The sequence below is a fragment of the Oryctolagus cuniculus genome, chromosome 6, assembly GCF_051225735.1.
Source record: "Oryctolagus cuniculus isolate XC-2025 breed Fujian yellow rabbit chromosome 6, ASM5122573v1, whole genome shotgun sequence".
NCBI classification, from domain to species: Eukaryota; Metazoa; Chordata; class Mammalia; order Lagomorpha; family Leporidae; genus Oryctolagus; species Oryctolagus cuniculus.
This window is the reverse complement of record NC_142872.1, coordinates 24,961,663-24,974,618: the sequence shown is the minus strand read 5'-3', so window position 1 is coordinate 24,974,618 and position 12,956 is coordinate 24,961,663. Positions and strand designations below refer to the sequence as shown.

At 53.5% G+C, this 12,956-nt stretch overlaps 1 protein-coding gene and 1 long non-coding RNA gene across 3 annotated transcripts in view; one reads left to right on the top strand and one right to left on the bottom strand.

Annotated features, from left to right (window-relative positions):
- The window catches only part of LOC127490504 (uncharacterized), a 102,396-nt gene that overhangs the window by 78,224 nt on the left and 11,216 nt on the right, over positions 1-12,956 (bottom strand). The gene's annotated exons all lie outside the window — the stretch shown is intronic.
- On the top strand, positions 4,181-11,684 carry CXCL14 (C-X-C motif chemokine ligand 14). The gene is made up of 4 exons (XM_070076119.2): positions 4,181-4,460; positions 4,625-4,730; positions 8,025-8,138; positions 10,588-11,684. The coding sequence occupies exons 1-4, from the start codon at positions 4,397-4,399 to the stop codon at positions 10,601-10,603; spliced, it is 300 nt and encodes a 99-aa protein (XP_069932220.1). The 5' UTR covers positions 4,181-4,396; the 3' UTR covers positions 10,604-11,684.

Below are 12,956 nucleotides of genomic sequence, written 5' to 3'. Positions count from 1 at the left end.
TTGGGGCTGTGTTTTAGGACCAGTGACTTTTTCCTATTAAAATGCCAGACTCACAAGCTCTAGGACTTTTAGACTCCACATAATTAACTCATAGATTCTTGAAACAAATATGTTAGAAATATTCTGATAATGAAAATCAGTATTTCACACTTGGTAATTAAGAAATCCCTTTTTCAAGATAAAACGTATTGGGACTGGTACTGTGGCATAGTAGGTTAAGCATCTGCCTATGGCACCAGCATCCCATATCAGTGCCACTTCAAGTCCCAGATGCTCCACTTACAATCAAGCTCCCTGCTGAGGGCCTGGGGAAGCAGTGGAAGATGGCCCAAGTGCTTGGGACCCTGTACCCACATGGGAGACCTGGAAGAAACTCCTGGCTCCTGTTCAGATCATCCCAGCTCCAACCATTGTGGCCAATCGGGGAATGAACCAGTGAATAGAAGACCTCTGTCTCTGTCTTTCCCTCTCTCTGTGTATAACTCTGCCTCTCAAGTAAATAAATAGATATTTTTTAAAAAATAAAATGCATTCTTTTTGGAGGGCAGTTTTATGAAAAGCCTTAAAAATAGGCCTATCCCATAGCCCAGTGATCCCGGATTCAATTTAACAGACTACTTCAAAACTGAGCTACAAGAATTTCTGTCAACCAACACTGTTTTGTTTGCAAGAGCACATGATTAAAAATCATCCATCAGGAAGTAATCAGGGCATTAATATTGGCACAACTGGATAGAGGGACACTCTATATCCAAAAACGTGATCACAGCAGAAGTTAGCACTTACAAAACACTCAGCACTTTGCAAAGGAACACATTCAAGGTTTATAAATACCATCCCATTTAATTTTTCCTATGCTATAGGAACCTTTATGAGCCCCATTTCACAGATGAGTAAATCAATACCTTAAAGGAGTTCAGTCATGTACCTTCAGTACCTACAGTTCTGATTCTACCCAGGCAGTCTGACTCAGCACACCCATCTCCCAGCCCTTGTACTACCTGGACTCAAGAGATACCCATAAAACAGAACCTGCAGATCCAAAACTAGTCCCACAGAACCATACCAAGACCCATCGGCAAGTACACGAGGAGGTTATGAGACAGTACGTGCAGCCTCACCCCATTTTTCACTCACATGCAAGGCAAACACACACACACACACACACACACACACACAAACAGGGTTTGGAAAGCTACCCCTGCTCACATCTTGATAGAGCTCTCTGAGTGGGTGGAAAGCCTTGTGTTTGCTGATTTTTCCCATAACAAACATTTTGCTTCTGTATTAAGAAAAACTTTAAATGTTAGGAAACTAACATGAATGCCAAAGTCACTCCCACACATTCATCTTCAGCTCCTGCTTGGGTCCTGCTTTCAGGATGGGCACAACTGCTCTGCAGGCTCCCTAACCGAAACTAACCATTCCTTTAACATGACCCTAACCCTAACCCTATCCCTAAACCTAACACTAACCCTAACCCCAACTAACCCTAACCTTATCCCTAAACCTATTCCTAAACCCAACCCTAACTTTAACCATAGCATACTCTTAACCCTAAACACAACCCTAAAACTTACACCTAATCCTCACCCCAAAACCAACCCTATCCCTAAACTGTAACCATAACCCTATCCTTAAACACTAACCCTAACTCTAAAAGAAACACTAAACCCTACCCCACCCCTAAACCTAACATTAACTCTAACCCCGACTAACCCTAACCCTTGCCCTAAACCCTAAACCTAATCCTAAACTTAACCCTAAACCTTAACCCTAAATTCTAACCATAATCATACCTCTAATCCTAACACCAACTCTAAAACCTACCCCTAAACATGACCCTAACACTAATTCTAACCCTAACTCTTATCCTACCCCCAACCCTAACCTAACCCTGAAACCTAACTATAACACCAAACCTAACCCTAACCATACTCCTAAAACTAATCCCTAATCCCACCCTAACCCTAACCCGGACCCTACCCCTACCACCACCACAACCCCAACCCTAAATCTAACCCTGAAACCTAACCATAACCCTATTCCTAATCCTGAACACTAACCCTAACTTACTCTAACCATTACACTTAACACTATCCCTAACCCTATCCCTATCCCAAAACCCTAAACTTGAACCCTAACACTAAGCCTAACCCTAGACCCTAACACTAACACTAACACTGACCATAACCATAAAAACAAACCATATCCCTTGAGGCTACAACACTCTCCTGAGCAGGGAGGAGACCACACAGATTTCCCCCCACCCCCGCTCCTTCCCTTGTCTTCCCAGAAGCCCCTCTGGGCGCCTGCACCCCTAGAAGTGCCAGATGAAAACATAGCCCTGGATACCCCCCGGAAGTGCCAGATGACAGCATAGCCCTCGGTAAGCTCTGCCACTGGAGCCAAACTCAGCCACCCACTGCCTCAGCCATTCCAGTACTGTCACGGGCTCTCTCGTGGAAGGCTGCACTGAGAAGTGAGAGCTGACAGGCCTGAGGTGGGAGCCAGCGCCATGGTGCACTAGGCTAATCCTCCGCCTGCGGTGCCAGCATCCCATATGGGCACCAGGTTCTAGTCCTGGTTGCTCCTCTTCCAGTCCAGCTCTCTGCTGTGGCCTGAGAAGGTGGTGGAGGATGGCCCAAGTGCTTGGGCCCCTGCACCCGCATAGGAGACCAGGAAGAAACACCTGGCTCCTGGCTTCGCATCGGCGCAGCTCCGTCCGTTGCAGCCATTTGGGGAGTGAACCAGCAGGAGGACCTTTCTCTCTGTCTCTCCCTCTCACTGTCTGTAATTCTACCTGTCAAATACATAAATAAAAATCTAAAAAACAACAACAACAATAACAAAAACAAACGCCACTTGGACTCTGGCATCCACATCTGAGTGCCGGGTTTAGAGCCCCAGCTCTGTTCCTGATTCCAGCATCCTGCTCACATGCACCCTGGGAAGCAGAGATGATGCGTCAAGGACTTGGGTCCCCACTTTCCATGTGAGACCCAGATAGAGATCCTGGCTCCTGGCTTTGGAATGGCCTGGTCTGGCCTGGTCCCAGCTGTTGTGGGCATTTGGGAAGTGAACCAAGCAGGCAGAAGATCTTTGTCTCAGCCTTTCCAAATAAAATGAATATATTTTCAAAAGTGCCAACCAGGAAAAGAAGTTCTAAGAATGAAACAGTATATATAAAATACAGAGAGTCACAATGCCAGGCCACTGGCTCAGGGCAGGCACCCTGCCTGACACTGTGTTTAATCTCACAACCAACTGTAACAGGCACTGTGGCTACCCATACTTTACAGATGAGGGAACGAAGTCTTGGGGTGGTGACATCACTTGGGCATTTCTGCCACCATGGCTACTCCTTGCCCCCTACAGTGTACCACACAGGCCTACAGTGTCCAGATGGTTAGTGCTGTCATGTTCCCTGCAAGCCCCCGTCTACCTTTGGAACATAGTGTCACTCTGAGGAACCCCTGGTTGTCCCCACCCACACAGCCTAGAGAAGCCACAGACCCCCCCCCCCTTAGGGTGCCTTCCTTAGGCAGTGACCAAGACTCCCCACACACAGACTCTTTGAGTCAGTTCCAGTAACCAAGGCAAGGGCTCACAGCAGGACAAACCGTGAGGAACCTCTGTCCAGAGCTGCCCTGTGCTCTGACCCCCAGAGCCGCTGGCCCAACAGGGACTGCTCTCACCTGAGGGGTCAGGCTTGCTGGCACACGCAGCACCTGAAGTCTTCATCAGGGAACTGGGTCTCAGGCCTGGGTCTGCCAGCGGCTCAGAATGGTACGCTTGCCTGGCTGGAGGGAGAATCCAGCAAGTCAGAAAAGCAGCGCCCTTTGTAGCCTTTCCGCCGCCACGTCTGGGCAGAGGCAGAGCGGCGGCATTGGAAGGGTGAGCGCTGTAGTCTGAGTGTACAAGTGCGTGGAGGGGCGCACTGAGAGCGGGAGGGCAGCGGATGTGAGTGTGCAAGTGAGTGCATGTGCGCCGCTGAGAGCTGCAACTGCATCTGTGCTCGGCTCTGCCGTGCCGGGGCGGGCGGCGGGCGGGCTGGGAAGGTCTCCTCCCCCCACCACATTGAGAAATCTCAGTGAGTCACCGAGTGGTTCTGCATATTAATGAGCTCGCTCTGCAAGGGCAGCAGCGGATTTAAAAGAGGCCAGGGAGGGCGGAGGGAAGCCGCGGAGAGCGCGTGGAGCCCAGCTCAGAGCGCAGCGCGCACTGGCCAGACGACAGCCCCGGGCACCCACTGACGGCCACAGCCAGAGGGAGCTGAGCCGGGACATTCACTCCAGGCAAGAGAGCCGAGGCAGGCGGAGTCCCTGGGCCGTCTCGCGGACTGGCCGGAACCCTCCCTGTGTCCCGGCTCCCGCGCTGCACCCCTCCGGCCAGCATGAGGCTCCTGGCGGCTGCGCTGCTGCTGCTGCTCCTGGCGCTGTGCACGGCGCGTGTGGATGGTGAGTGCCGGAGGTCCCCCTTGTCGCCGTACCAACCCGCCCGGGATCCCAAATGCCAACTGCTAATCTCAGGATCCCCGGGGTCTGGATGGGCACCCAGGGCCACCCAAGAGCAGGAGACCTCTGCGCAACTGAGCAGCCCCGGCGTGCACTCTCTCCCGCAGGGTCCAAATGCAAGTGCTCAAGGAAGGGGCCCAAGATTCGCTACAGCGACGTGAAGAAGCTGGAGATGAAGCCCAAGTACCCGCATTGTGAGGAGAAGATGGTTATGTGAGTTCTGTCCTCGCGCCGTGCTCCTGTCTCTTAACCCCGGGCAGGGGCACAGCGGGGGCTGGGTCGGGTTAGCGAACGTTTTCCTCTGCCATTGTCAAGGCCTCAGGGATGCCTTTGTAATTGCCCAGTGAGTCCTTAGGACGCTGGCACCACCATCTGGACGACAGTCTGGAAAGGGGGTCACTGTCCCTGCTCCGGAAACAGCGAGGTCACCCTTGCCAGGATTCACACGGTCAGGCTTGGGGTCTGCACTAGCAGCTGCCTACCCTGCAGGGGCCCCTGTGTGCCAACTTAGAACCCCCAGATGGAAATCACTCTGAATACTCTCACACTCTAACTGGGAGGGGTGCTGCCCTCCTGTCACTGGAGAGAGGTTGTCACAAACATCCCCTCGTCAGGACTTTCCTTCCAGGGCCTTTTTGCAATCAGGGGACCATCTAGTAGGCTGGCCGATGCCCGCTCCTGGAGTTTGCATTTGGAGAAGGCTCAGGCCCCTCCCTCAGTGGCTGGACTCCCTGCAGGTCCCTGAGCCCGAGCAGTCCTGCACACTGTGGGGTTAATGTGCCCCGCACCAGGAGCCCTGCTTGGTGGGGACGCGGGGCAACGTCAAAACTGGGGCAGAGTGAGAGAACACGGAGTCTCCTCATTCCTCTCCCTTCTCAATTAACCACTTGCAGCCAACGCTGCTGTCTCCCCATCAATGAGCTCTTGGCTAGGAAGGGAGACCTTGGCAAAGCAGCTTCCAAATATGTGCCACAGACCACTGCTCCTCGTCTCTCCCCACCCTGAAACAGGCACACTTTATTCTCAGGCAGGCAGGCGCCACCCATGGGCTGGTCTGTGGGCCCCAGAGCCTCCACATTGCATCTGCTGAGGCAGGACACATCTTGTACCTCCCATTGTCTGGGACTGCACAGTTGGGCTAAAGTTAGTGGAATTTGGAAAAACCAAATTCCTTGCCCTTGGCCTCATATACCAAGTCCAGGAAAACTATCCCCAGCCACTTGTGGTGATGGCCAGGGGTCAAATGAGCTGAAGGAGGAGCTCCAAGCACCATAGCACTTTCAGGCTGGGGAATGAAAATGACAGAGGCTATTTAATACCCACTTAGAACCGCGAAACGTGCCAAAGACCGAGAGCTGCTGAGACCCTGCTGGAAATGGGACAGTGACATCTCAGGACAGGACCCTTGGCCAACAACAAGCTTACTCTTCCTGGCCAGACTTGCCCTAATGTGATAGGAGATAACAGCCAGGAAAGTGCATGAGGCACCCTGATGTCACTGTGAGAGGAACCTCACGTGACTAACCCAGTCACTCTCTCCTGAGTCCCCACCCTGTGCTGCAGGGGCTGGAGGTACCTCTCCCCTCCTGCCATCCCAAGTGCCTGGAGATAAGACATGGAACCTGCACTCTGCCAAAGCAGATCTCTAGCCACAAAGACTTAAAAGCAAGTCTTCTAACTACCCCGAGACACCCAGAAACCTCCACTCAGGGAGAGGGCAGAGCGGTCTGCTTGGTGAGAAGTCCTTGCACCCAGCATAGCACAGACTCTATAAAGGATCACTTGTGGCATACATATGTCCACTGAGCTCTTGCTGAAAACCCTGGCAGCCAGAGCAGCCAAGGAGATGGCCGCAAGACCCAGAACTTCTGATAACTGTGGAGGTCATGGATCCCGTCTACCCCCGACAACTGACTTTCATAATCCTGGTCTCACAGTGCAGTATGGAGCACTGTAGCAGGAGGGCTCAGCCTCCTGTCCTGCTGGCCCTGGCCTTTTGTATTCAGGACGCCCAGCCTGTACACTGACCCAACCTGAGAAGGGGAGTTATAGGCTGTGCTGCATACACAGAGAAAAACACATTTGCTACACTCCTGCAGGGGTCCTAGGCACACTGGGGAAGGGAGGCTGACAGATCACACCAGGATCCTGGCCCCAAGGAAGGAGAGGCACTTCCTGTTGGGGTCCAGTGAGGTCAGGGCCCAGTCTCCCAGCATTGGCACTGGCGGGCACCCCAGGAATGCACAGTGCAGAGAAAGGAGGAACGCAGGTTGTCCACAAATGCCCTGCTTCCACTTTACTGGCAAAATTCAGCTTGCTTTCCCCCCACACCGAGGGCTGAGCACGAGGAAACCCTGCCCCCATCCCAAGCCTGGCCCACGAGCCCTGCCACTCTACCTGTGGTAACTTGCAGGAACTGGCAGATCCCTCCCTCCCCACCCACTCACCTGCCCCAGGTCCCCCAAGCCACTCCAGCACCACCCCTCGCCCTACTGTGAGCCCCCCGGAAGCGGCATCTACTCATCTCACTTTGCACTTTGCCTTCAGGGTCACTCATTTCTGAATACCACCCTCCACCCCCAGAGGCTGGGAGAAGCACAGTGGTTCTGGGCAGCAGGCTCGCCTGCCCTTCGGGCCAGGGCTCACACACACAAAGGCTCCTCTTTCTCCTTAGCTGCCTCATTCCCCCTTAATTACTAACAACATCTGTTCATTGTGTGTCCACTCAGTTCAGATTCTTTTCCTCAGCCATTACAAATGCCCCGTGAGGTAGGTCCTGTTACTGTACCCATTTTACAGATGGGCAAACTAGATTCAGGGATCATCCAAGGCCCCATAGCCAAACCTAGGATTCAAGCCCAGGTCCATGCACTGTGCAAAGTGCTACCGCACTCCTCTATCACTTGGCTAGGCCTTGAAACATCAGTGCATGGAGGCCTGAGTGCTTCAGGCTACAGGGCAGGCCGGCCATGCTCCTACCTCAAGGTGAGACAGCTGGAGCTTGCACTCAAGACTCAAAATGAGCTTCAGGGCCAACAAGGCTCTCTTCTCAGGCTCAGCAGGTGCCTGGCCCTGGGACAGTCTGCAGAGGTCAGGGGCTGGGGTGAAGGTCAGACACAGGCCATGGCATCACAGAGCAGGTGTTATCACCACCAAAGGCTCCACACACCTTGCTGGATATACCTTGGTCCAGGTCACAGGAGCTGGGAACTTCTTCTGACCTTTGTACCCCAAGAGAGGCCTGAGCCCTGGAGAGAACCCACAGCTGGGAACAGGGGTGGATAGAGATTCCCCCAGACCTCCAGGGCTCAGAGGGAAAGGTGAAGGCATGACTCACAGGACCAGATCTCAATGTAGGTCAGAGATTGAGGGGACACCAACCTTCTAAGAGTCAGCCAGGGCATGGGCTCCATTGAGAAGAGGCCACAGTCTCTTGGGAATCTGATTTGGAAGGACGTGGGCTATAATTCAGACTCTCAACCCTCTACCCATCCTGCCCTGTTTCAGCATCACCACCAAGAGTGTGTCCAGGTACCGGGGGCAGGAGCACTGCTTGCATCCCAAGCTGCAGAGCACCAAGCGGTTCATCAAGTGGTACAATGCCTGGAATGAGAAGCGCAGGTAAACCCTCGCCCACCTCTGCCCTCCTACCACCTGCTCTGCTGCGGCTCTCAGCATGGGAAGCGGCACTCCTGTCCAGGTCCTCCAGCCCTGTCTAATGAGGGAACCCCCATCACAACAGCCACAGGTGGTCCCCAGACACTATTTACATACCCCAGGGTCAAGGGCCTCACCCTTCACAAGCAGCTATTACTCTCCTCTTAGACTGGTAGAGCACCACCAGGTTTTCCTCTTGTGGACTAAAGTCTGTCTCATTCTAACTTTTCTATCATAACCTTAACCCTGCTCTTAGTCAAGTCACTAAGCTGCTCATTGTCTGGGTGGTCACCTGCTGGGGCAGGCCTCTGGGCTTCTTCTGGGGTGAGCTGTGGATGCCACAAGGTGATGAGGGTGACTCCAGGCCAATATCAGATTCTCTACTCTAAGATGCCTCATGCCCTCTGCCGCCCAGACCCCTGATACACACTCCTTTTTTCTGCGCAGGTGCCAGAAGGTACCTTGGGTTTGACTCCTTAACATCAGATCCCCCCTTTACCCCAAGGGAGAGGCCCATACCCTGTGCTCATCAGGCAGCTTCTCAGCTCCAAAGCCCTGGGCCTGAGGCCTGCCCTTGGAGAGAGAGGCCACTGCCTACCCACCCCCTCAAATCCCCACCACATGCCGCAAGAAGGCAAAGCTGTCCTGGTGCAGGCCCAGCCTCAACACTCAGAGCCTGTTTATACCTTCCCCTGCATAGCACAGCCAGGGACGTGCACCCATGCAGGTGACTACTGAGAGGGAAGCCAAGGCTAGTGACAAGGGGCTGACGTGCTGGGAGCACAGGGAAGGGGGCCGGGCCTCCAGCGGGGGAGGTGCAGAGAGGGTGGACGCCTGCCCCAGCCTTCCCATCCCCTGGCCCTGCACTACTCCACAGCTCTCCCACTGCTCTCCCACAGCTGGCACCTGGGCCTGGCTCCTGTACCTGAGCCTTCAGTGCTGCCTCCAAAACTGCCTCGTCTGCAGTTGCTTGAAATAGAAAGTGATGAGGGCAAGAGATTCTTTTCTATGAATCTGATGGGAGCGAAGCCTTCTTTCTGCTCAGGGCAGTCAGCTCACGTGGCAAAAGCAGGACCTGCTCTGTCCACATGCTGTCCCCCTTCAGGCCCTGTGTCATCAAAAGTAGCACATTGCTAACCCCAGGGCCAGCTCAGCAAGGAAGCCAACAGCACCTCCATCCGGCTCAGGAGAGACATGCACCCACTCCCACAACGTCCCTCACCCCTACCCCTGGACCGTGGTTTTGAAGGAGAGAAGGCACCCACAGGTCCAGATATGACCCTGGCTCCCTTTTCTTCCTGCACATCCCAGTGGTGAAAGCAGTGAGAACCTCCCAGTACCAGGCCTTCCGTCATTTTGTGACAAAGTCAAGGTGGCAGTGTGCTGAGGTGGCCTGGCCAGAGGAGGGGAAGTACCCCTGTAAAATTTAGGTGGAAAATGAAATCTCAGAAACCTCCTTGAGCTGGCTCTGGGGTTAGCCTCGTTCTACTTTGATGACACAGGGCCTGGAAGGGGAAAGAGAAAGCATAGGGCAGGTCCTGCTTTAGCCACATGGGCTGCCTACCTGAATGCAGAATGGAGATAGGAGAATTGTGTTAAGCCACCTTTGCAGAGAGAGAGGGAGAGAGGAGGGAGGAGGGGGATACACATTGGGTCCAGGTCCTCGGGGACCAGAGACACAGGAGCTCCAAGCACCTCGGAGGCCAGAGCTTCCTGCTGTCATAGGAAGCAGGTGCTTTGGGTGTCTGATTTCCATGGCCTTGCCCAGAAATCAAGCAAGAAAGTGGAGAGGTAGACTGAGTGTGAAGCATGATCTGGGGGCAGCAATGAGACAGAATCAAAGAGAACAAAACTGCGTACATGCAAAAAAGGCTTGGGGGGTGAGGGAAAGTACTGGTGATCAGTAACTGGTGACTGGCAGAGGTGAGGCTGTGCAGCCCAGAGGAAGTGAGTGTGAGACACAGCCGCCTCCTGTCCAGACCTAGGCCCTCTCTAGGCTTCAGGCAGCAGCCTCTAGAACTGGACTTTCTCTTCTCTTGTTCTGAATCCTTTGGATAAAAGGCTAAGCTACAAACCCAAGTCAAGGGAGAGGTCCTTTGTACCCTCACTATTGTCTTGACACAAAGACTGAGTCCAGGTGAGAAGCAGCAGCAGGTCCAATAGCAGCCTGCCAAGCTGGACAGAGACGTCCTTCCGGCCATGATGGTGGTGTCACTGGCAGTTCTTGAGACTTGGGCCTCAGTCTCCTCTTACGCAGACTGGGTTCGTGCCACAGGGTTCTGAGAATTAAGTAAGATGGCAGAGGTAGAAGCTGATAGGAAGGACATAGCCAGGCATGTGTGAGCTGTAGTCATCCCTCCCACTAGCCCTGGAGTGCACCTGAGCCACTTACACTCATGTTTTCTCTTCACAGGGTCTACGAAGAATAGGGAAAAAAAAATCTCAGACAGGAAAACTCCAGACTGGTTGGGAGACTTTGAGCAAAGGACTTTGCAGATTTTCAAAACTCAAAACAAACACCTTCCTTTCTCACAGGCATAAGACACAAAATATATATTGTTACGAGGCACTTTTACCAAGGGTCAGTTTCTACATTTTATAGCTGCGTGCGAAAGGCTTCCAGATGTGAGACCATCTCTCCTGCGCCCCAGACTTCATCACAGGCAAAAAGGGGGGAAATCATGCCTTTCCTTTAAAACAAAACAAAAAAAAAGGCGTTTTTGTATCTGACCATATGTCACCATGCTTTTGAGCTTTATATGCGCCCGGGAGGAAAAGTGGGCTTGGTTGGGACATTTCATTGCAGGCCTGCTCTGTCCCTGGCTCTGGAAGCTTCCGCTCCAAGGCCCTGGTGCCTCGGCACAGCTGCTGGGGGCTCTCCTGGGCTTACAACCAAGGTCACAGCCTCAGTGTGACTCTGCAGTGGCCCTGTCACTGGGCATGCAGGGGCAGGTCTTTCTGCACCTTTTCTTTGAGGAACTCAAGCTTGGTAGCTTCCTTCCTCCCTGGTCACCTTCGACTCACTCTAGGTATCAACTCCAAGATCACGCGGTGGCCAATGGAGGGAGGGCCGCTGGGGGCTTTTCTCTGACATGGGGGTTTGTGAGAAGGTCTCGTCTTCCCTCTGAATGCTCTGAAAGCATGTGAAGTTTCCAGCACTTAGTGAAAACCCTAGGAGAAAATTTACAAAGACATGCACAGCACACAGCCACCAAAACATGTTCTACCGACAAGGGACAACTTCTCCCCCACCAAAAAGGGACACATACACAAAAGCAATAGACATGTGACTCCCCACTTAATTCTGCTGGGGTGAACACACAGCCCTCTTTTGAAAGCTAAGACAGCCACGCGCCCTTGTCTTTGTCCACAGCCCGTGAGAATGTCCTCCGCTGTACCACTGTGCTATGTGCTGCATACATGTCAGTCACCAGTAGTGTTGCATGCCGGCTTCATGTGCTTTCTAAGACAAAAAGAAACATAATAAAATATATTTGAAATGTACCCAAATTCTAGACTTCTGACTTCTATTTTCCTATTAAAAGCTAGAATGGTTGTAAAATATTTACCATGTCCTCAATCAATGGGGACAAACATACTGGGCCAGGAAACTCATGTTTCCCAAATGCCAGTCTGCACTGCTATGTCTGTGGAAGGTGTGGGGCTGTCGTTACGCCCTGAAGTAGAACAGGAAGCCAGGCTTTGGGGCCAGTGCTCCCCAGGCATGTAGCAGAAATTTGATCAGAACAGGCAGGGGGGTGCATTCTGGACTGGGCGGAGGAGTCCCAGAGAGGTGGCCAGTCAACATGGCCTGGGGTTCAGAGCCCCAGGAGCCAGTAGCACTCAGGGAGCGGGCAGGAAGTGCCCACCTGAGGGAGACGCTGAGCCTCCGCTTCTACAAGATGAGCTCGACATTGCACACACCTCATGAAGCTTCTGGGGCCTGAGTGTGACAAGGATTCCATGGACAAGGGCAGCAGGGCCTGGTGGGCACTCGGCACATGGCAGCTATTTTAGTATGCACAAGACCAGGCCACTCCACCTTTCCCACAGCTGCCCAGCAGCCATCTGTCTCACTGGGTCCTAAGTCACCAGGCCCTGAAACAGCCCACTGCCCCACTGCTCAAGGAGCCATGCCTGCTCCCTGTCTGCCACAGTTGGAGCCAAGAGCCAGCCACCCAGGTCCTGTCCCCTCTGCACATAGCTTCCTGCCATGCTGGCTGTGTCTACACTGCCCCAGCAGGTCCCCTCAGGGTGCTGCTGCAAGCCCTCTCCTCCCAGCAGCTCCCAGTTACACACTATGTATTCCTGAGGAAATCAAACACCAGAGAGGGCAAGGAAGTTGTCCAGGATCACAGCAGACTCTGAACATGCCTCACAGTCTCCAGTGGCTGGGCCTGGCAGCCTTTCTGGTGAGGGGTGCAGGAGAGGGTAGGCTGGTCCCACACTGGGGCCCTCCCCTTCTCTCCATTGCACAGAACAAAGTGAGCAGGACAGGGAAGCCTGGAGACAAGGCAGAGCAGCACCCACCAGGGCAGGGGATAGCAGAGGCCGCCTTCATCTGGGCATATGAACCCTGTCTGGTCCCTGGGCAGCACCAATGAGGTATCACAAGGAGGGGAGGCTGGGGGAAGGCCCCATCACCTCCATGTTCACTGTGTGCTCCACTGTTTCCTGAGCACCTATCCTCCCCTTCACCACTTCTACTCACTCTAAACCCATCCCACACCCTTCTGCACCTCGCCTGGTCTCCCTTCTTTCCAGCCTATGGTCCCTGTGCCA

Excerpts from the sequence above, each read along its gene's own strand:
- CXCL14 (XM_070076119.2), top strand. The coding sequence starts at position 4,397 with ATGAGGCTCCTGGCGGCTGCGCTGCTGCTGCTGCTCCTGGCGCTGTGC. Across the intron at positions 4,461-4,624 it reads GTGCACGGCGCGTGTGGATG|GGTCCAAATGCAAGTGCTCA; the intron begins GTGAGTGCCGGA and ends TCTCTCCCGCAG. Across the intron at positions 4,731-8,024 it reads TGTGAGGAGAAGATGGTTAT|CATCACCACCAAGAGTGTGT; the intron begins GTGAGTTCTGTC and ends GCCCTGTTTCAG.